General features: G+C 43.4%; 1 protein-coding gene across 1 annotated transcript in view; it reads right to left on the bottom strand.

Annotated features, from left to right (window-relative positions):
- COL27A1 (collagen type XXVII alpha 1 chain) overlaps positions 1 to 20369 on the bottom strand; it is a 234115-nt gene that overhangs the window by 147522 nt on the left and 66224 nt on the right. Inside the window, exons 10-12 of the mRNA XM_036749857.1 lie at positions 14823 to 14867; positions 10517 to 10570; positions 9318 to 9362 (exon numbers count right to left, since the gene is read on the bottom strand). Coding sequence (XP_036605752.1) covers positions 9318 to 9362; positions 10517 to 10570; positions 14823 to 14867 — 144 coding nt within the window. The remainder of the gene's footprint in view (positions 1 to 9317; positions 9363 to 10516; positions 10571 to 14822; positions 14868 to 20369) is intronic.

A 20369-nucleotide genomic window follows, 5' to 3' on the forward strand; every position in this document is an offset into this window, starting at 1 on the left:
ATGTATGTATGTATGTATATGTATGCCATTCTCCAATATAGTTGAAAGATATGAACAAACAGTTCTTAAGAAAAGAACTGCAAAACCACATGAAAAAAATGCTCTAAATCACAAATAATAAGAAAAATGCACATCAAAACAATGCTGAGGTTTCATCTCATATCCTGCAAATTGGCAAAAATGACAAAATGTGAATATAGTCAATGTTGAAAAGATTGGGGGGAGATAAACATACTAATACCTTGTTGGTGAAACTGTGAAGTAGTACAACCATTTTGGAAAATAATTTGGAATTATGCAAATAAACTGACTAAAATGTCAGTTTGCACCAGAGATTCCATTGTGATAGCTAAGAATTGAAAACAAAATATATAGCCATCAATTGAGGAATAGCTAGATTATGGTACATGAATTTAATGGAATATTATTGTGCTGTAAGAAATGATGAATGTGATGAATACGGAGAAGTGTAGGAAAATCTATGCGAACCGATGCAGAGTGAACTAAGAATAGCCAAGAAAACGATATATACAGTGACTGCAACAATGTAAAAATGGAAAGAAAAACAGAACATGAAAAATCAAAAGTAAATGTGATAAAATTTTAAAGATCAGGTAGTACTTGAACAAAGATCTATAAAAAGATACCCCCAACCTACCCCTTCGTGAAAGTAGGAGGTCCACAGATATTATACTTTGCATGTATTTTCAGACTTTTTCAATGTATTGATCAGTTGTGCTGATTTATTTTCCTCTCTAAAAATATATTATTTTTTCTATGGGATGACTGTCTGGTAGAGACAGGGAGAAGGATACATGGGATACTTTGGTGATATAAAAAACACCAGTAAAAGTTATTTTAAAAAAAGAAATCAGATTCTGTACTTCTTTTTTAGCGTGTATCACTCCTATGGCATTTATCATGTTCTGTTTTATGTTATATTTATATACTTATATGTGTGTCATGTCTTCCCCTGCTAGACTGTAATGGAGGACAGAAATCATGTCTTATCTCTGCATTTCCTGCAATACCTAGCATGGGGAATTGTACACAGTAGGTACTTAATAAATATTTGTAGATGTCTTATCTTCACCACTATATTGTAAGCTCCTTGAGGGCAGGGGCTGTGCCTTATTCACTTCTATATCCCCTACATTACCTAGTATAGGGTCTGGTATACGGTAGACATTTAGTAAGTATGAATAAGTATCTTTTATTCTTCACTAGACTGTAAGCTCCTTGAGGGCAGGGACTGTGCCTTATTCATGTCTACATCTTCCATATTACCTAGCACAGGGTCTTGTATACAATAGGTACTTAATAAATATTTGTAGGTGTCTTATCTTCCCCACTCGATTATAAGCTCCTTGAGGGCAGGGATCATGCTTTATTCATCTCTACATCCTCTACATTGCTTAGCATAGAACTTTCACACAGTAGGTATTTAACAAAATTTGTTGAAAGAAAAAACTGATTTGATCTACAAACAACAAATATTTACCATTTGTTGACAGTATGATCGGCTTAGTTCTCTAGACTGTAGGCTGCAGGCTGGATGTCATGAGTCAATCGATCAAGTATCAACAAGTATTTATTAAGAACCTACTAAAGGCCATACATGGTGCTGGATGCAGTGGACACAGAGCCAAAAACAAAACTCCCTGTCCTCAAAGGGATTACTTATCACTGAAACTTTCCAGGTTTTTACAAGGGACCAAAAGAGTTGCCACAACTCCCAAAAAAGAAAATTGAAAAAAGAAAAGAAAAACTCCCAAAAGAGAAAATTGACTCCGGGACTAGAATTTTATACTCTTTAGGAAAATGTGATTTCAAAAAGAATGCTTATTTCTGGAATTAGAGAATGTTAGAGCTGGAAGAAATAGAAGAACACAGACTGTCAGACCGAAGAACATCAGTGCAGGAAGAAACATGACAGTTAACACAGTAACATTTTACAAATGAGGAAAAGGCGGCCCACAGAAATGAAAAGTGACTCAAAGTCTAGATAGGAGATGAGCCAGGACTAAAATCCAGAGTTCCTGACCTCATACCATAAATAACTGGATAAGTGTAGTCCTTGTTTATTAGCCAGCACAAGCTGAAGCTAGGGTGAAACATGTGAGTCCTTAGAGCAAACTTCCAGTTTCATGTCCACCAGGCTCCATGGTCAACTCTTCCCAGGAATCTCATTTTCCACGGCCTGGGGCAATTTTGCTACCAAAAACTTGAGCTAGCAAACGAGATCCAAAGAACACCAAGTGGACATTTGCTTGCTCAGTAGGATAAAGGGCCTCACAAAGTCCTCTGCCTCTTCCCACCTGCAAAGCTACAAAGGCAGAGAAACCTTTCCGGAATCTTGCCAGGCCCCCAAGACAAGTTTTTTTTTAAAAAAAACACGAACCTGGATTCCTCATTAAAAAACCATAACGCATTTCTTTCTTTTTCCTTTTTCTTTTCTGTTTCTTTTTTTTAATAGAAGAAATAATCATTTGGGAGGCCAACTTTTCCCTTGGTGGCCTGACATGGTCTGGGGGGAACAAGAATTCAATTTTCCCCTTAGCTTTTGAGAAGATCAGAGCGACAAGCCTTCTTAATTGGGGGCAGAGAGAAAACTTTTTAGCTCTTAGGCTAAAGTCACATAGCTGCCAGATAGTCACTTGGCCCCTCTCCCCAGGTGTCTGAGAAGCAAGGCCTACTTTATGTGATGGGGTGTGATTTCAGAATACCTACTTGCCTTCAAATATCTTTCCTACTAGCCTGAAATCCCTATGAAAGTTGCTCCTTTGGGTTAGGTAGTATCTCTAAAAGGCCCTGCTAAAATGTAGATACAGTGCCCAGCCTGAGCGAGACATTAATCTATGATTCCCTATTGCCACTTTAGTGCTACAGAAAGAGCAGCGCCCTAGTATGAAAGAAACCCAGCTCTGTTTCCAGCCCTATGACTTACTAGCTGTGTGACCCTGAGAAAGTCTCTCAACCTTAAAAGGCTACAGTTATCTCATCTATTCTAATTCCTGGTCTGCCACTAACCAGTGATGACCTTGCAGTCAATTCATTTCCTTAGACTTCATATGAGGAAAATATGTAAAATGAAGTGGTTAGAAGAGATGATCTTTGAAAGTCCCTTGTAACTATAATGTTCTATGATCTAGGGTTCCTTCCAGTTTTAATATTCTGAATTCAAAGTTCCCTTCGAGCTCTGACATTCTTTGTTCTAAGGCCCCTTCCAGTTCTAACACTCTATTCCAAGGCTCCACCGAGCTCTGAATTCTGTATTCTATATTCTAAGGTTCTTGCCAGGGCTGACATTCTATGATTATGAGATTCAAATTCTGGAACTATTCCATGAAGGGGAAAAGTGGGAAGTAATTGTTCCCTCTATATAGCCTCGGCTATCCTAATTCCTTACAAGTTCCCTGGCTCCCAAGAAATTATGGCGTGGCCTTAGTGGGAAGGATGATAAATCACACTCACAGTAAACTGAACTATTTGATGTGCATGCCTTCTAAATGAAACAAAAGACCCAAACCTAGAAAAGACTGATTAGTACAAGTATGCAAAAAGGTGGAGGTGAGAGGTTATTAGTCAATAAGAATGTTCCTGGGGAAAAGATTAACTGCCAACTTTGTCAAAAAGAAACTAAAATAATTCCTAATCCCCATGCTAGTCTATTCAGTAATAAGTAACACAAAATTCCAAAACTCAAACTTTAAGGAGAAAAATAATTTTCTCCTAAATGATGGTCCTTCCTCCTTTATTCCCTACTATCTTCATATTCTACCACAAGATTTAGGGGGTTTTTTGCAGGGGGGGAAGGCAGGGAAATTGGCGTTAAGTGACTTGCCCAAGGTCACACTGCTAGTAAATGTGTCAAGTGTCCGAGGCTGCATTTGAACTCAGGTCCTCCTGACTCTAGGGCCAGTGCTCTACTCACTGCACCACCTAGCTGCCCCAAGGTTTGGGTTTTTAACTCTCATAACTCTCCTGTTACAGGGGGATGGACTTAATGACCTCACAAGGCTCTTCCTGGCCTTCAGATGCTGCACTCTGAAGGACATGACTTTCGTATTGGATGTAAGAAGCCTGGCAAAGTCACACCAGGGGCCATTCTGATCACCTCATTTTGGAATCTACAGATATGAAATCATATGATAAACATTAAATCATGTCAGAGACAGACAAAATAAATTTGCTGGCTATTAAAGCTGATTTTCTGGGGAACAATAAAGTTTATTTTCACAGTCCTCAATGGTGATTCATGGCCCTAGGCACTTTAGATAAGAGGGATCCCTATGCCAGATACATCACAGGGCTGCTGACAGTGGGGTGAGTGGGTGGCTATCTTTCTGCAGCCAGTTTGAACACCCCTCCACCCCCATACACAATTGCTGGGCCCTGTATACCTGACAGCCATCCAATTGCTTCGAAGGCAAGAGAGGGGCTGGGCTCACACTGACTTTCTGGTTAGCGCTATGCCAAGGACACCCAGATGGACTGTTTCAGTCCCCAAACCCTCTTGCTCATTCACAAAGCCTTATCAGCCAGAATTATCTGGCTGGTTACTTAAGCCTTTGTAGGGCCAGCTGCAGCTCTTGATGAATTTAAAAAAGAGGCCTGGAGCACAGAGACAGAAATAGATGAAGTAATGAAAGGGGGTAGGAAGACAACTCATCTGTCCAGGTACTCCAGTCCAGAATCCTCCAAATTTCATCCCATCCCATTCCCTCCACTCCACTAAGAGAAGCTTGCTTCATTTCCTTTGACTCTTACTGCAAACAAATCATCATCACAGGATTGTAGGATTATAGATTTAGAGAGCGAAGAGACCTAAGAGACCATTCAGTACAACCCTTCATTTTATAGATGAGGAACCAAAGGCATAGAAAGGTGACATGATATCAGTAGTGGGATATGAACCTGGGTCCTCTGATTCCACGTCTAATCCTCTCTCCACTCCACTACTCTGCCTCTCCCAGAATCTCAGAGCTAGAAAGGGCCTTAACATATTGGGACCTTAGAGTTGGCAGAATATTCCAGGACCATCTAGTCCAATCCTCCCATCCTATAGATAAGAACACTGTAGCCCAGGGAAAGAAAGTGACCCAACAAACATTTTGTCCAAGGTCCCAAAGCAGGTTCAAGGGCTAGTACTCAATCCCTGTTCTCTGGGCCCACAATCTAATTCTCTTCCCACTATGCCTGGCAGCCATTCACAGCAATAAACATCTCCCCACTGCATACTATATTTAAGGCACTATGCTAATTATCATCAATACCATGGCTTCCTCCAGTCTCATGTCAAACTTGGAGATTTCTTTCCATTCTAAGGGGAAAGCAGACACTTTAGTATGGTTCTGAGTGAGGGAGTGGAGGATGGAGGGATGCCAACTAGAATGGACCAAGAGATGGAGAGGGAAAAATCAGTAGAAATGACCATCCCTGGAGCTGGGAAACTACTTTCTCTCAGAAAGAGGAACTTCCCCTCCCTACGTCAACAGAATTGAAACATACAATATCCGACATGAAAAAGCTTTTCTTCTTCCCAATTCCCTGGAATCCCAATGTCAGCACTTCCATGGAAGTCAGGCAGGCATAACTGTGGTCAAATGTGGAAAATGCAGGTCTATTCCAGTAACTGGAGGCCAGAGGCTTGTTCTCTGCCTGCAGCAAAGCTGTGGTCAGTGCTGCGGAATGGGGAGAACACCAGAGCCCTGCCAATAACAATCAATCTCTCCCAGAGTCACAGACCCGGAGAATCTCAGAACTGGAAGAGACCTTGAAGATCAGCTGGATCGATTCTCTCATTTTACTGACGAAGAAACTAAAATCCAGCTCAGTTGGGTGACTCGCCTGATGTCACATGACAAGTGGGCTGCACATCTGGGGCGATTGCTTGTCTCTCTTGCCTCTCAGTCCCAGTCTCTCTCTGCTGTCCCACTTTGGCTCTCCTCTACCAATGGGGCAGAAGCCTTCCCAAGAGCCCTCCCTTTACTCAAACAGAATTCAAATCCAGCCATTAGCACAGGATAAAACTCTGAGTAGACACTTCATAAGTGTTTGTTAAATGCAAATTTGTGGACTGAGATGGAGTTGGGGGAACCAGACAACCAGGGAAAGTCATGGAATACTATAGATATAGAAAGATATGGAGATCTTTATTGTATTAATTGATTAATCAGTTGACCTCCCCTTATTGATTTTCCAATTTATTCTGTACATAGCTTATTTGTACATGTCTTTTGCATGTTGTCTCTCCCATAAGACTGTGACATCTTTGAGATCAGGAACAGTCCTTTGCCTTTCTTTGTATCTTCAGTGCTTAGCTCTGTGCCTAACACATAACAGGTGTTTGTTCAATATTCATTGGCTGGCTGACTAATAACAGCCTTCTAGATCAATGGTTTTCAAAGTGGGGTGAAAATTTCCCAAAGAGTATGCAAGATAATCCATTTGGGGCTGTGGAGAAAATGGACAAAAACTGGGTTCTGTGAGTTTAGAAGAACTTTCTTTTCTCTCCTTTCCATCATTTTAAAGTCCAAGTCCTCTATCTTGGAACCTATAACAATGGGAGAGTTGGAGCTCTTTACATGGGATGGGGACTAGGCAAAATAGTTGGCCATCCAATCCCAGAGGGCCACCAGTCGGGAATGTTCCTGCTTCTGGGGGGAGGGGTGTTAAAGGTAGGGGAAAGGAAGGATGGATGAGGCTCTGAATGTTTTCACATTCCAAGGAGAAATCCTAGCAGCAAATGTAAATTATGGCTGGGAAAAAATATCCCAGACAATGATAAGAAAAGGAGAGGAACAGCTGGAATGTATTGAGAAGGCCATATCCTGAGTATGAGAATACATCCCTCAAAACTTGCTAAGAAACTCCAAGCAGAGACAATATATCTAGCTGAAGTTTCCCAGTTTGCTGGAATCTGGTTAGTGATTCATAAAATGTCAGAGCTGATAGGGACCTCGAAGATCATCTAATCCATCTCACTGATAAAGAAACTGAGACCCCGAGGAGGAATGCCACCGGCCCAAGGACATACAAGCACAGAGACAGCAAAAAGAGGTTCTCCAGTAACCCAGACAGTCCTGTAGGAGACGAGGAGCTTCCATGAGTACTAATATACCCTTCCAAATCATCACTGCAAAGAAATGAGTTCACAGGGCCACTGAGAGCCGAGATTTTAAGTGAATCATTTGAAGGCAAAGACCACATCCCATGCCTCTTTGTGCTTGAAGATCGGGGGATCTGGGTTCTGACCCCAGCTTTACCCATTAAATACTTAATGTGATTTTGAGCAAGCCGCCGCCTTTCTATGGGCCTCAGTTTCCCCATCTGGAAAATTAGGAGATTGGGACATGGGTGGGGAAGCCGTGGCCTCGAGACCACGTGTGGCCCTCTGGGTCCTCAAGTGTGGCCCTTTGAATCCAAACTTCACAGAACAAATCCCTTTAATAAAAGGATTTGTTCTGTAGAACTTGGACTCAGTAAAAGGCCTCACCCAAGGACCTAGAAGGCCACATGTAGCCCAGAGGCCACAGGTTCCCCATGCCTGCGCTAGATGATCTCTCAAGCTCCTCCCAACTTCATTATATTAATTAATTATGGTCTATAATTTCAAGAAGCACTTATTTCTCTCGCCATCACCAAAAGCAGAACTATGAAGTCCAATCTCTGCTCAATTTCCTACAGCGGAAAAAACCCCGACCATCTCACTCTATCTACTGCCCAAGCTTACAGAACCAAATTAAGAGGATATGAATGAGCTTCTCCTTCTACCAGACTATGGCAGAAGCTTCAATGATTCTCTGCTGCATCTAAGATAAAATACAAACTCCTTAATGTGGCATTTAAAGCCCTTCATATCTGGCTCCAGTCAACCTTGCTGGATATTTCATTTTGTTTCCCTTCATATACCCTATGTTCCAACCTAATTGGTCTATTTGCTGCTCCCTGAACTCTACATTCCATTCCCTATCGACAAGTCTTTTCACAGTCCATCCTTTATGCCTGGAATGAATTCTCTCTTCCCTTTCCCCTCTTAAAAGCCCCTCCTGTGGCTCACTATTGCCTCCAGGAGCAAATACAAAATGCTCCATTTGGTATTCAAAGCCCTTCCTACCCTACCCCCCTCCTACCTTTCCAGTCTTCTTAAATCTTATTCCCAACACATACTCCTTGATCCAGTGACACTGGGCTTCTGGCTCTCTCACCAAAAAAAACATTCCATTTTCAACTCCGGGCGTTTCCCTGGCTGTCTGCCATGCCTGGGCCACTCTCCCTCTTGTACTCTGACTACTGACCTCCCTGGCTTCCTTTAAGTTCCAACTAAAATCCCACCTTTTACAGGATGAAGGCATCCTAACCCCTCTTAATTCCAGTGTTTTTCCTCTCTTAATTATTCCCTCTTTATCCTGTATGTAGCTTGCTTTGCATATATTTGTTTGCATGTTGTCTCCCCCATTAGATTGTAAGCCCCTTGAGGGCAGGAACTTTCTCTTGCTTCTTTTTCTTTCCTGGCACTTAACACAGTGTTTGGTACATAAGAGGCACTTAATGAATGTTGATTTATGAACAATTAGCTCCCTTCAGGGCTCAGCTCAGATACCATCCTACATGAAAAACCCTTTCCTGACCCCTCCCTGGTCTTCTTTATCCTTCATCTTGTACTTACTTTCTGCTTACATATTTTATCCCTCAATAGAATAGAAACTTGAGGGCAGAGACTGCTTTTCGTTTTTTGTTCTTGCATCCCTAAGTGCCTAGCATAGTGTCTTGCACGGGGCAGATGATTAAGGCTTGTCGACTTGGACTGAGTCCCTAACTCAGTGAGCTACGGAAAGGTACTTTCTGATATAGCAGCCGATGCAGTCACCCTACTAGCACATGCATAGTCAAGTCTTTGCCTTTTCCTCTCCTTCCCATGGAATAGGACTGGCAGTCTAGGGCAATATGACCAAGAACAAGGTAATCAGATGTAGAATTGTAGAAGACATTTAGTAAGCATGGTATATCAAGAAAAAACAGATCTAGACAGACAGGTAGAAAAAACACAGATGTAGAAAAGAAAGGCACATGTATACACCTATAGAGAAACAGCATCCCTTCCCCATTTGCCACCCTCCCACACACACACACACACACACACATACAGAGGCTGGGAAAAGGGCCAGAGTAGACCAGAAATCAAAACTCTCCAAAGGGAATCATGGGAAATCCCCCCAAATTCTACCTTGCCAAGTCAGACAAAAACAACTAGTTTGTGGTATGGTTTGGTTTCATTCAACAAAATCTGCATAATAGACAAGGAAAAACTTTACCGGCCTACCCATCTTGCCCCTCTTGCCGTGAACTCCAGGAGGCCCCTGTCAGGAAAAAGAAAAGCAAAATTAATGTCAGGATAGGAATCACTAAAAAGGAACAAGAGACATATGAAGCTCAAAGAACCCTGCCAAGACACTCTGACTTTCCCTTTGGGCCCACGTTTCTGTGGGACACAGAACAGGGGCTAGGATGGTGCCCAGCAGACCTTATGCCTAGTGTGAGCTCCCTGTGTGCCTGGTCCTAATCAAAGGCAGGTTCAAAATAATCCTTTTAGAGTTAGTTTGGGAAACTGAGGCAATGTGGCCTAGGAGAATACTAACAGGAGAGAGGAATTCTAGTACTGGATCTTGTCATTTGGGGCAATTTGCTTCATCCCTTTGGGCCTCAGTATCTCATCATGTAAATTAATAGACTTGAACTTGGTCTAAAAGATCCCTTTCCAGCTCTGATAACTTTGTGTCCTGATATTCTATATTCTGAGGTCCCTTTCTTCTTGGACCTTACATACATACATATATGTACATGTGTGTATATATACATATATACATATGCATATGTATACACACATATATATTGTAATAGATATTAGGTGGTTAGAGACGGCTAGGTGGTGAAGTGGATAGTGCACCAAGCCTAGAGTCAAGATGGACCCGAGTTCAAATACAGCCTCAGACACTTAACCAGCTGTATGAACCTGGGCAAGTCACTTTAACCTCTGTCTGCCTCAGTCTCCTTAACTGTAAAATGAGGATAATAAAAGCACCTACCTCCTAGGGTCATTATGAGGATTGTATTTATAAAGCACTCTGCACAGTGCCTGGTGCACAGTAGGTGCTATATAAATGCTAGCTATTATTATGATCGTTACCAGCCCATGTCCTGAGGTCACTTTCAGTCCTAATATGCCTGGATTCTACTGTCCTAGTTCGTTCTCATGACTGTGACAGCTTCCCCAGATTTCAGTCCTGGTTGGTAGGGAGCAGGTCCAAGAGGAAAGCAGCCTCCACCGCCCTGCCAAATCTTCATTAAGAACAAACCATAGAGGTCAAGTCCCGTCTCTCATTCTTTCCTTCTTCATCCCCAGCTCTGTTGTGAGCTGCTCTGCTTAATCCCCAGGGTTATCTGTGCCCTGGGTATTTAGGCTAAAGAGAAGAGTCTTAGGATGGGACCTCAGGATGCCCAGAAGGATACTCACCCTTTCTCCATCAAGTCCTGGCAGGCCAAAGAGCCCTGGGAGACCAATGTACCCCTATGGACAGAGCAAACAAAAAATCAAATGGGTCATCCCCAGGAAGCTGGCCTGTCCCCATCCCATCTTGGCTGCCTTCCTCCTCCTCCTCCTCCTCCTGCTCCTCCAGCGTTGGTCCTGGGTGCTCCACGTTGACATAAACCTTGAGGCAAGTGTATATGCCCATGGACTGCATGGTGCTGGCTTCCACGATGTAGTCCAAGGGCACATACCCTCACACCAGGGATCGGGGGGCAGGTAGGGGAGGCTCCTTCTCCGTGTGGGGGCAGGGTGGGAAGGGGCAGGAGGCTGTCGTGCCCTTGCTGGCTGCTCCTGGGACCTAAAGGAAAGGAAGCCTGCTACCGGGTTAGATGAGAGGGGATGTGCTGGCAGTACCCCAGGGCTAGCTGATAAGCAATTCCTTCTATAGCTGCCTCTCCCTCTCTCTCCCCTTGACCTGCCTCCTCTTAAGAATTTCCGCCATGATACTTTTCACCTCTGGCCGTTTCCTGGGTGCCCTCTCTCTATCATCTCCTTGGTTTCTTCTTCCCCTCCCCTCTTCCAATGATATTCCCCACCCCACCCCCAAAACCATAACCCTCTAGGCCCAATTAATTCAGCATTTTTGAGTTTTTCCAGTTACCCTCTCCAAAAACATCCCTCCTGTGCTGCCTGTCTGGAATACCCTCCCACCTCCTCTTGCTCTATCAAGTGCTCCTCTTCCTCCATGGCTCACCTTAAGTCCCAATTCTTACAGGAAGCCTCCCCTGACTACTCCAATCCACTGTAAACTCTCCTTTCTACAGACTCACAATCATTGGGCATTTAATCCTATTGTGCCTTGTGACATCCCTTGACTGGATTTAAATTATTCATTGTCCTAGTGGTATTATTGTGTGGCACACTGGAAAGAACAATGGAGTAGGAATCAGGGAGGATGTGGGGTGAAAATCCCACCCGCATGGCCCTGGGCAAGTCACTGAACATTATTGGACTCAGTTTTACAATCCACAGAATGAACCTATTCTATGTGTGGCCCTCAGCACTCTAACTAGCCTGGAAGCTTCTGAAGGACAAGGATCACCTTTAATAACTCTCTGTATCCCCCAAAGAGCATATAGCCTGTGGCTCTGCACACAGCTGAAGTGTAGTACCTGTTTTTAAATGAAGTTGTCCCCCTCAAGCCATCTCCTCTCCTACTCCTGTTTGTTCACAGTACTGAGATACCTCCCACGTGACCTTTTGCTGCTCTGATAAGCCTTCTTCACCCTCCTCAGAACTTCTTCCAGGTACCCTTGGCCTTCCTTCTCCAGAGATGTTTACAGAAACTATGTCCACTCTACCTCCCACCCCAATACACACACACACACACAGAGTGACAATCCAGGTTCTTCTACTCAGGCTGCCCCTTCTCTGAGCTGTTACGTTGGTAGCATATGTGTTCAACCATTTAAAAAATTTAAATTTTAAATTTTAAAATTTAAATTTAAAACCAACAAGCACCTCTGAGTTCCTACTTCATGCCAGGTACTATGCTAGGCTCCAGAGATATAAGACAAGAGCAGGGATGGAAGGCAAACTGTGTCAGGACCCTGAGGCTGAATGAGGTTCCTTCCTCCTAGGAACAAGTATAGACTTGGGGGTCATCTTTCACCTAGGGTCAGCTGAGACATATCACATCTCACAGGTATTAGGCAAGAAGAATCAGGACTAACCCCTTCTCTATCAGGAAGGACTCTGGACTAAAGTCTAGTTCCAAAACTCAGAAGTATCCTCAGACAAGCAAGACTTTCCCCATGCCCTAGTCTACCCTGCAAATCTACCTTGTCGCAAAAGAGGAGCAACATTCTAATTATTTGGCAAATTCCCTTGGCACAGTATGCCTAGGCCACCTACCCAATTGGCTCTGGAGGGAGTCACATGACTTTGGAGAGATTCCTTAGCACTTGGGCCCCTTTTCTAGTCACCCCAGCAGTGATCCTGGGGGCAGGCAAAGCCAAGAGGGACTAAGATGGATGCATGCTGAGCATCAGTGAGGAGATGGAAGCTGGATAGTCACATTCCTGGGCCACAGAAGGGAAGGAGTGAGGAAAGCAGGATTTTTTATGACTAGTGGCTACAATCTACAATGCATGACAGGGGTCATGCCTCTGGGCTTCAAGCCACTGCTGGAGGGAGCCCAGAGCTCCATCATGAGAATCATCTCAGCAAAGCCCAGTGAGAAGGAGCAGAGGTTCAATTTCCAATGTGCATGTGGCATCAAGATGTTGTCCACACGAAGAGCATAAATCAATCCCAAATTTCCCTGACTTATCATCCCCCTCAGCCCCATCCCAAGACTATGTCTTCCTAGGGTTTGGACAGAAAAGAATTTCTCTTCTGGGACTGGAGAGCTGCAGCAGGATCAATGCCCCAGGAAGGATACAATCGGGAGGTCTGCTTTTGAGTCTCCTACGTTCGCCAGTAAGCAAGCCTCAGGAGCCGAGTAGGGCAGACTGCTCTCAAGTGCAAATATAGTAACCTCCTGGTAAAACACCCCAAACAGCTGATACCCATCCAATAAGTCTATCTAACTCTGCCAATAAATACCATGCATGCACTTCAAGGCTGGTCTAGGGGACCTAACGTGGGACCATTCTCATCCTCTAGTCCTTGGGGGTATATGAAAGCTGCTTGGTAGGGTAAATTCTCATCTGTCGTAATGGCACAGCTTTGAGGCCTTTGCTTTGGGGGAAGGGCTCATCAGGAACAAGCTGACTTTGCTCTTTGGGGGCACAGATGACTAAGTGCCCAGTGCTGCCAGGCACATCCCCACCCACGTGTGGTGGGCAAGAGCAGCCAGGGTGAGCATATGGAAAATGTTTAAGAGCTTACTGACAAGGTTTCAGTAGCCACTGACAGACAGAGCCAATGAGGCAGAAATGGGGTTGTCTCCAGCCTCTCGTGGGAGGTCCCATGAGACCTTCCAACTTGGCTCTACAGCCCCTAGTAATGGCCCTCACTTTCTACCTCTTCCCAAGAATGCCTTCACTCGCCCCAATTCCTAATGATAACAATCACTCCTTATGCTGCCACAGCCCCATTCAGTCTAGGGTATCACTTCGCATCTATTATCTCTTAGTATTCTAAAGGCAACCCTGGGAAATAGGCAGGGTAGGGATAAAAAATCCCGTTTTACAGATGAACAAAGAAGCCCAGGGGTTTGCTCAGGATCGTGTCAGTGGCAAGTCAGGAGTGGAATCAACATCAAAACCTGGGTCTGGTGCTGCATAAGATTACATGTGAGGGATCCAGCTTGGTGGGGAATCGTATATGGAAGTTGCTGCCAGGTCCCTGAGAGCAAGGGAAAAGAAGTGGGCACATGGTGGGCACACATGTGGTTCTAAGAGCAGGGCAGGGAGGGAGTACTGGCCCGCTGGCCACTGGTGGAGTCACATTCCCTACTCCTACTCCTTCATTCTTCCACCCACTCAGTGCTTCGCTTACAGGGATTGCTATGGTTTCCCACGGGCTGACTCCCTTCTGCTCTAGAATGGGAGTAGTTTGCAAAGAGATCCCTTAAGGGGAAGAAGAAAATAGATGGACCTTTGGCTACCATACCTAGTCTCTAGCCACTCTCTGAACATATACCTCATAGGCAACTCCCAGTGCCCTGAGTACTTCTGCCAGGCTGTGGACATTCACCAGGAGCTGGGGGATGCCATAGCCACCAATTACAGGCAATTAGAACTGCCGCAACACCCTGTTCATATGAGTCATGCTGGCTGTTCTTCTTGCTTACCCCAGCAGGGGAGGGAATGTGGGGAGTGGGGTTGGAGAAAGGGGTGGAGGGAAGACCGAGGAATGGTAAGATCACTTGCAACTAGCTCCGGCATCCTGGCCTCAGCTGGATTTGCTCTGTGCCACAGATGGGGCCATTAGGAGTAACCCTGGGTCTCCCTGGCTCACTGTGCTTGGCTTAAGCCAGAGGCTTTCTGGAAAGCCATAGCTCAGTCCATGTCCCGCCCTTCTTCCCACCCTCCTAGAATCTCCTTGCCCTGGGACATAGGGAGGTGGGAGAGGCTGCTGCCCATGGCCAAATGAGAGACATAAAAGCTGAAAATGCTTGAGGATTTCTGAAACTGGAGTCAAAGGGGCATTCTTAGTACCCTGCTGAGTGGGAGGGATGAGAGCAACATCCATTTGCAGAACCTGCTCTGAGGCCTAAGTAGCAAGCACACACCTCTGCATTTGATCATTAGAGTATCATAGGATGCTGCCAAGGTGCACTTACCCGACTGCCTTTGGGTCCAGGTTCTCCTACTGGCCCAGGTAATCCCTGAAACATAAGAACCAAAGAAAGAAAGACAAGTGTGAAGAAGCCTTAAGTAGCCCTAAATAGGCATTGTCAAAGTTATATTCTTTACGTGGACCAGGAGTGAAAAGAGATCCTGGAGACAGAATATCTGAGTTTGAGTCTTGTCTCAGACCATTACTAAATGAGGAATTATTTCATTCTTTGTCTTGATACCCCTAGTGCCTAGTCCAGTGCTTAGCACACAGTAGGTGCTTCAAAGAATATTTATTGGTTAATTACTAGCTGTGTTGAACCAGGGAAAGTCACCTAACTTCCCAGAGTCTCCGCTGTAAAATGACAACAGTTCTCATGGGGTCACTGGGAGGAAGAGGTTTTATGAAATCTTGATGGCTGCCTAAAGTGAGTTACTGTGATTACCTCTGATGAGGGGCCCCCAAAGGCCAAAGATCCAAGCTGGACCCAAGAGGGAAATGTGAAGCAGCCAGGGGAGGAGGAATCACGACTGGCTGTCAGAGCTAAGCCATGGAAGGCACCACCACGCAGCCAGCACACCACAACATGCCCACACTCACAATTAACCGGATCCATGACTAACCAGAGTCATCTGAGGGAAAAGAGGGAAGCTCTAGGCTGAGAAATGCTTTTCTTAGAGCCTCAAATCACCCACATCCTTGAAAAGGGGTTAGATTAAAAAATCATGAGTGGCTTGACCCTGGGAAACTCATGAGCTTGTCCTACTCATGAGAGGCAGCATGGGGTCATGGAAAGAGTGTCCAACGAGGTAGTAGGATTAGTCAGGAGGACCTAGTTTAAAATCCTACTGCAGACACTTACTAGCTGCGTGACCCTGAAAAATTCATTTAACCGCTGTCTGCCTCAGTTTCCACATCTGTAAAATGAGAAAGTTGCACTCGGTAGCCTCTACGTGCCATTACAGATCTAATTTTATAATCTTATGAGGACCTGAGTTTGAATCCCAGCAATGACCCTCACTAGATGAGACGATGGTCAAGTCTTAGTCTCCACACCAATAAAATCTATACTCTCTGTAAATCCTAAATAAGGCACCGTAGAAACATGAGTTGTTTGATTCAAATGGAAAAAGCCCAAACAAATAAACCCTGAATGCTGTGAAACTATAATGACCAAGCTTGTTCCCAAATAAGAGATGAGAACATACACTTCTTCCCCTTAGAGCAGAAGTGGGGGTCTATGGGTTTGGAAGGAACAGTGCCTAGACTGTACAACTGAGCTGATACATGGGGTAGTTTTGCGGAATTGTTTTTTTCTTTCTTTTCTTTTCTTTTCTCTTCTTCATTTCAAGATATGACCCTTGGAGTAAAGGGGAGGGGAGGAAGATATTCAGACATGAAGAGGATATAAAGACAAAAGATATCAATAAATTTTTTTCTTTTTCTTTTTTTAATTCAACAAAATTTATTAATTAGTCACCAAGCATTGGTTAAGTACCCACTATGAACTAGGCTCTGAGGATAAAAAAAAATAGTTTTTTTTCTAAAGAAATATTAATTGTTATAAGTTTTATACCTGATTCTTGGCAAAGCTACCCACATTGGTCCAAATACGAGGGAGACGGAAAGGGAAGGGTGAGTGGGAGAGGAATAGGAGATGAGAGGTATAATATGAGAAATGAAATGGTTCTCCTCTCCCACTCAAATCACGTCACAGGGTCACAGATCATAGGTCACAGGGTCATGCTCTAGAGCTAAGAAGAACCCCAGAGGCCATCTAGTCCAACCCCCTCCCCCTCTTGATAGATGAAGAAACTGAGACCCAGGGAGATTAACATGACCCAGCTCACACGGATAATGCATGTCAGAGGCAGTCTTCAAACGTAGGTCCTCTGACTCCAAAGTCACTGTACTACGTGACCTTGGACATATAATTTTTGGGCCTTACTTTCCCTACCTATAAAATAAGGGGATTGCATGCTGTTCTCTATGATATCTTTCACCTTAACATACTCTTGACTATAACCCTGACGAAAGCCATCCTGAATGTACTCCACTGGAAATATAGATGAGAGAGGGTAGGAAGGAAAAAAAGAAAGAGAAGGCAGGGCTGGAAGAAGGAAAGGGTAAGGCAGGAGGCATGTTTTGGGATGATTTCAACTCTTCAGAAATGTGGGAGGAGCAGAATAACTAGGAGGAAGGCTAGATCCCCACTCCTCCATAAGCCCCAGTCTAAACAGAAGCAAGCCTTGAGTCTTTCCATGAACCCACTCAACCCAAGTTCTGAAGTCGTTGCCAGCTTATGGCTCAGCTCTGCTTACAAACTCCTCCCATAAGAGGAGATCCAGAAGTTTAGTCTTAGGGATAAAAAACACATGGGACAATGTAGTATTTCAGGCATGAACTCCCGAAGGAGGCTTTTGCATCTGGGATCTCTCTGATTCCTTTCTTCAAAGCACTTGACTTTGCTTTGATAAGAGAAACAGCAGGAACCTGGTCCTGTGTGAAAGGTCTCATATTTTCCTGTTAAATCAGAGCTGGGGGTATATGCTAATTAATGAGATAGTCAGAGCTGGAAGGGACATTAGAGATCATCTAATTTAACCCTCTTCTTTTTTATAATTTAATTTTTTCAATTAATAAAAATCTATTTTCTCTCCCACTGGCTTCCCTCTCATTGGCAAAAAAGGAAGGAAGGAAGGAAGGAAGGAAGGAAGGAAGGAAGGAAGGAAGGAAGGAAGGAAGGAAGGAAGGAAGGATGGAAGGAAGGAAGGAAGGAAGAAAGGGGAGGAAGAAAAGGGAGAAAAGAGAGAAAGACAAAGAAAGAGAGAGATAGAAAGGAAGGAGGGAAGGAAGGAAGGAAGGAAGGAACGAAGGAAGACTTTTGTGACAAATATGTATCATCGAGCAAATAAATTTCCCACATTGGCCATATCCAAAAAATAGATTTCTCAACCTTTACCCTTCATATCAGGAGGTAAGTAGCATGCTTCATCATGTAACACCACCCCTCCTTTTGTACCCTGCCACCTATATTTTACAGGGGAAGAAACTATCCAGAACTTTGGTTCCTTTTAATTCTTCAAAAGGTCTTAGGTAGAAGGGAAAGTTATAAATGACCTAAGGCATCCCAGTGGATTGGCTACAGAAAGCTGGGAGTAAGAAGACCTGGGTTCCGATCCAACTCTTCCATTGATTCAGTGTATGACCTTGATAATGTCACTTCTCATCTCCGGGCCCAACTGTTAAAGGGTCAGACTACCAAGAAGTCTTAATATGGGGTCCATGAACTTGTTTTTAAAGAATCTTTATTACTATTTCAAAATAATCATTTTCCTTTACAAGCCCATGAATTTTGTTTTAATGTATTTAAAAACATTATTCTGAGAAGGGGTATCTGACACACAAAAAGATTAAGAACCCTTGGGCTGCACAATGATCATTCATTCAGTCAGTCCATCCATAAGCATTTATTAAACACTTTTCTATGTGCTGGGTACTGTGCTAAGTCCTGAGCATCTGAAGAAAGGCAAAAATGTAGTCTTCCTCTCAAGGAACTCCTATTCTAATGGGGCTGGTCCGCAAGGTGACAACCAAACAACAATGATATATACACTATAAACGGAAGGCAAGTCAGACTCTAGTCTCAAAGGTCTCTCTCAGTCTGATACACTGGGTTTTGGGTTCTAAGGTTCCTGATAGCTTCAGTGGGATGAGGAACAACACAAGGAACAGGATCACTGATTATGGTGCATGGAATGATGGCAATGGATAATAGAGAGAAAGCTTGCTGCTTAGTTCTCATTCCGCTTTGGTTTTCTCTGCCAAAGAATAAGGTAAAGGACAGAGGGAAAAATTGGCTAAGAGGGAGTTGAAAGCTCATAAGATAGAAATAGAGCACCCAGCTGCCCTGAATGAATTCAAGCGCAGATGAACTGACATACAAGAGTATCGAGAAAAATGGCAGACAGAGTTGCTGAAGCCGTGGTGGGTGATGTATGAGCAATTGTGGAAAATGGGAGAGGTATCAAAGGAGAGAAAAGGGCAAATTTTGTACCAATTTTCAAAAAAGGGAAAGGAATGAAGTCTGCAAACCAGAGGCTTGTGAGGTTGATTTCAATTCCTGGCAAAATTCTTGAAATGATTATTAAAGAAATGGCTAGTGACACTTAGAAAAGAAAGCAATGATTACAAAGAGCCACTAAGACTTCATCAAGAACAGGTCTTGCCAGACTAACCTTAAAAACAAACAATCAAAAAAAAAACCCCACTTTTTGGACATGCTTCCTAAACACTTCTGCTGATATGGTTGACTTGGGTTCTAAAAAGGCATTTGATTAGGTATTTCATGCTATTCTTCTGGAAAATATGGTGAGACATGGGCTAGACAGTGGCCCGGTGAACTGGATTTGAAACTGGTTGGATAGCTGGGCTCGGCAGTCATGAATGTCAGGTTGGCAAGAGGTTTCCAGTGGAATGGCTCCAGGATCTATGCTTGGCCCTACGTCATTTACAATTTATATTGATGACGTGGATAAAGCCATAAAAGTCAAATTGAAACTCTTTTTGTAGTGGCAAAGGATAAAAAACTGAGGAGGTGCCAAAAACTTGATGAGTACATCAAGAGGGGAATGGCTGAGGAAGTTACAGTAAATCAATGTGATGAAAAGGATAATTTCAGAAAAATCTGGGAAGACTTGGATGAATTTGATGCAGAGCGAAGTGAGCAGAACCAGGAGAATAATTTATATAATAACAACAATAGTCAAGACAAACAACTTTGAAAGGTTTGGGAACTCTGATGAACCCAATAACCAATCACAATTCCAGAGGGCTCTTGATGAAACATGTTACCCACCTCCTGATAGAGAAATGATGGACTCAGAGTATAGGCTGATATACATATTTTTTTGGGCAAAGCCAATGTGGGAATTTGTTTTGTTGACTATACATGTTTGTAACGGAGTTTTTCCCCCTTTCTTTCTCAATGGTGAAAGGGAGAGGGAGAAGGAGAAGGAAAGTGGATTTTCACTGATTATAAATGAAATTTAATTTTGAAAAATTAAGTTTAATAAATGTACAATCGACATGAAATTTAAAGGAACAAGTAACATACTAGGATCCAACGAGATTTGTTTTGACAAACTAAAACATGGGGCTAAATCTAAGAAGATTAAACTTAACCTTGATAAATGTCAAGTCTTATAGCTGGGTCCAAAAAATTGACTTCACAAGTACAAGATAAGCAAGGGATGTTCAAATAGCAGTGTCCCTGAAAGAGACCTAGGGGTTTTAGTGGATTACAAGCTCAGTACAAGTCAATAGTGTGAAATAACAATTCAAAGAGCCAAAGTGATCTTAAGAAAGGCAGAGTTTCCAGGAATACAGAGGGGATAGTCCTATTTTACTCTACCCTGGTCAAGCTCATCTAATTTAGAAAGGGCATTGATAAGCTAGAAAGCTTAATTACCCTAAAAAGCATAATCTACATGTTGAAAAGTCTTGAGTCCTTATCATATGAGCATTGATTGAAGTAAGTAAGGCTATTTAG

This window comes from Trichosurus vulpecula, chromosome 3, assembly GCF_011100635.1.
Source record: "Trichosurus vulpecula isolate mTriVul1 chromosome 3, mTriVul1.pri, whole genome shotgun sequence".
Lineage (NCBI taxonomy): Eukaryota > Metazoa > Chordata > Mammalia > Diprotodontia > Phalangeridae > Trichosurus > Trichosurus vulpecula.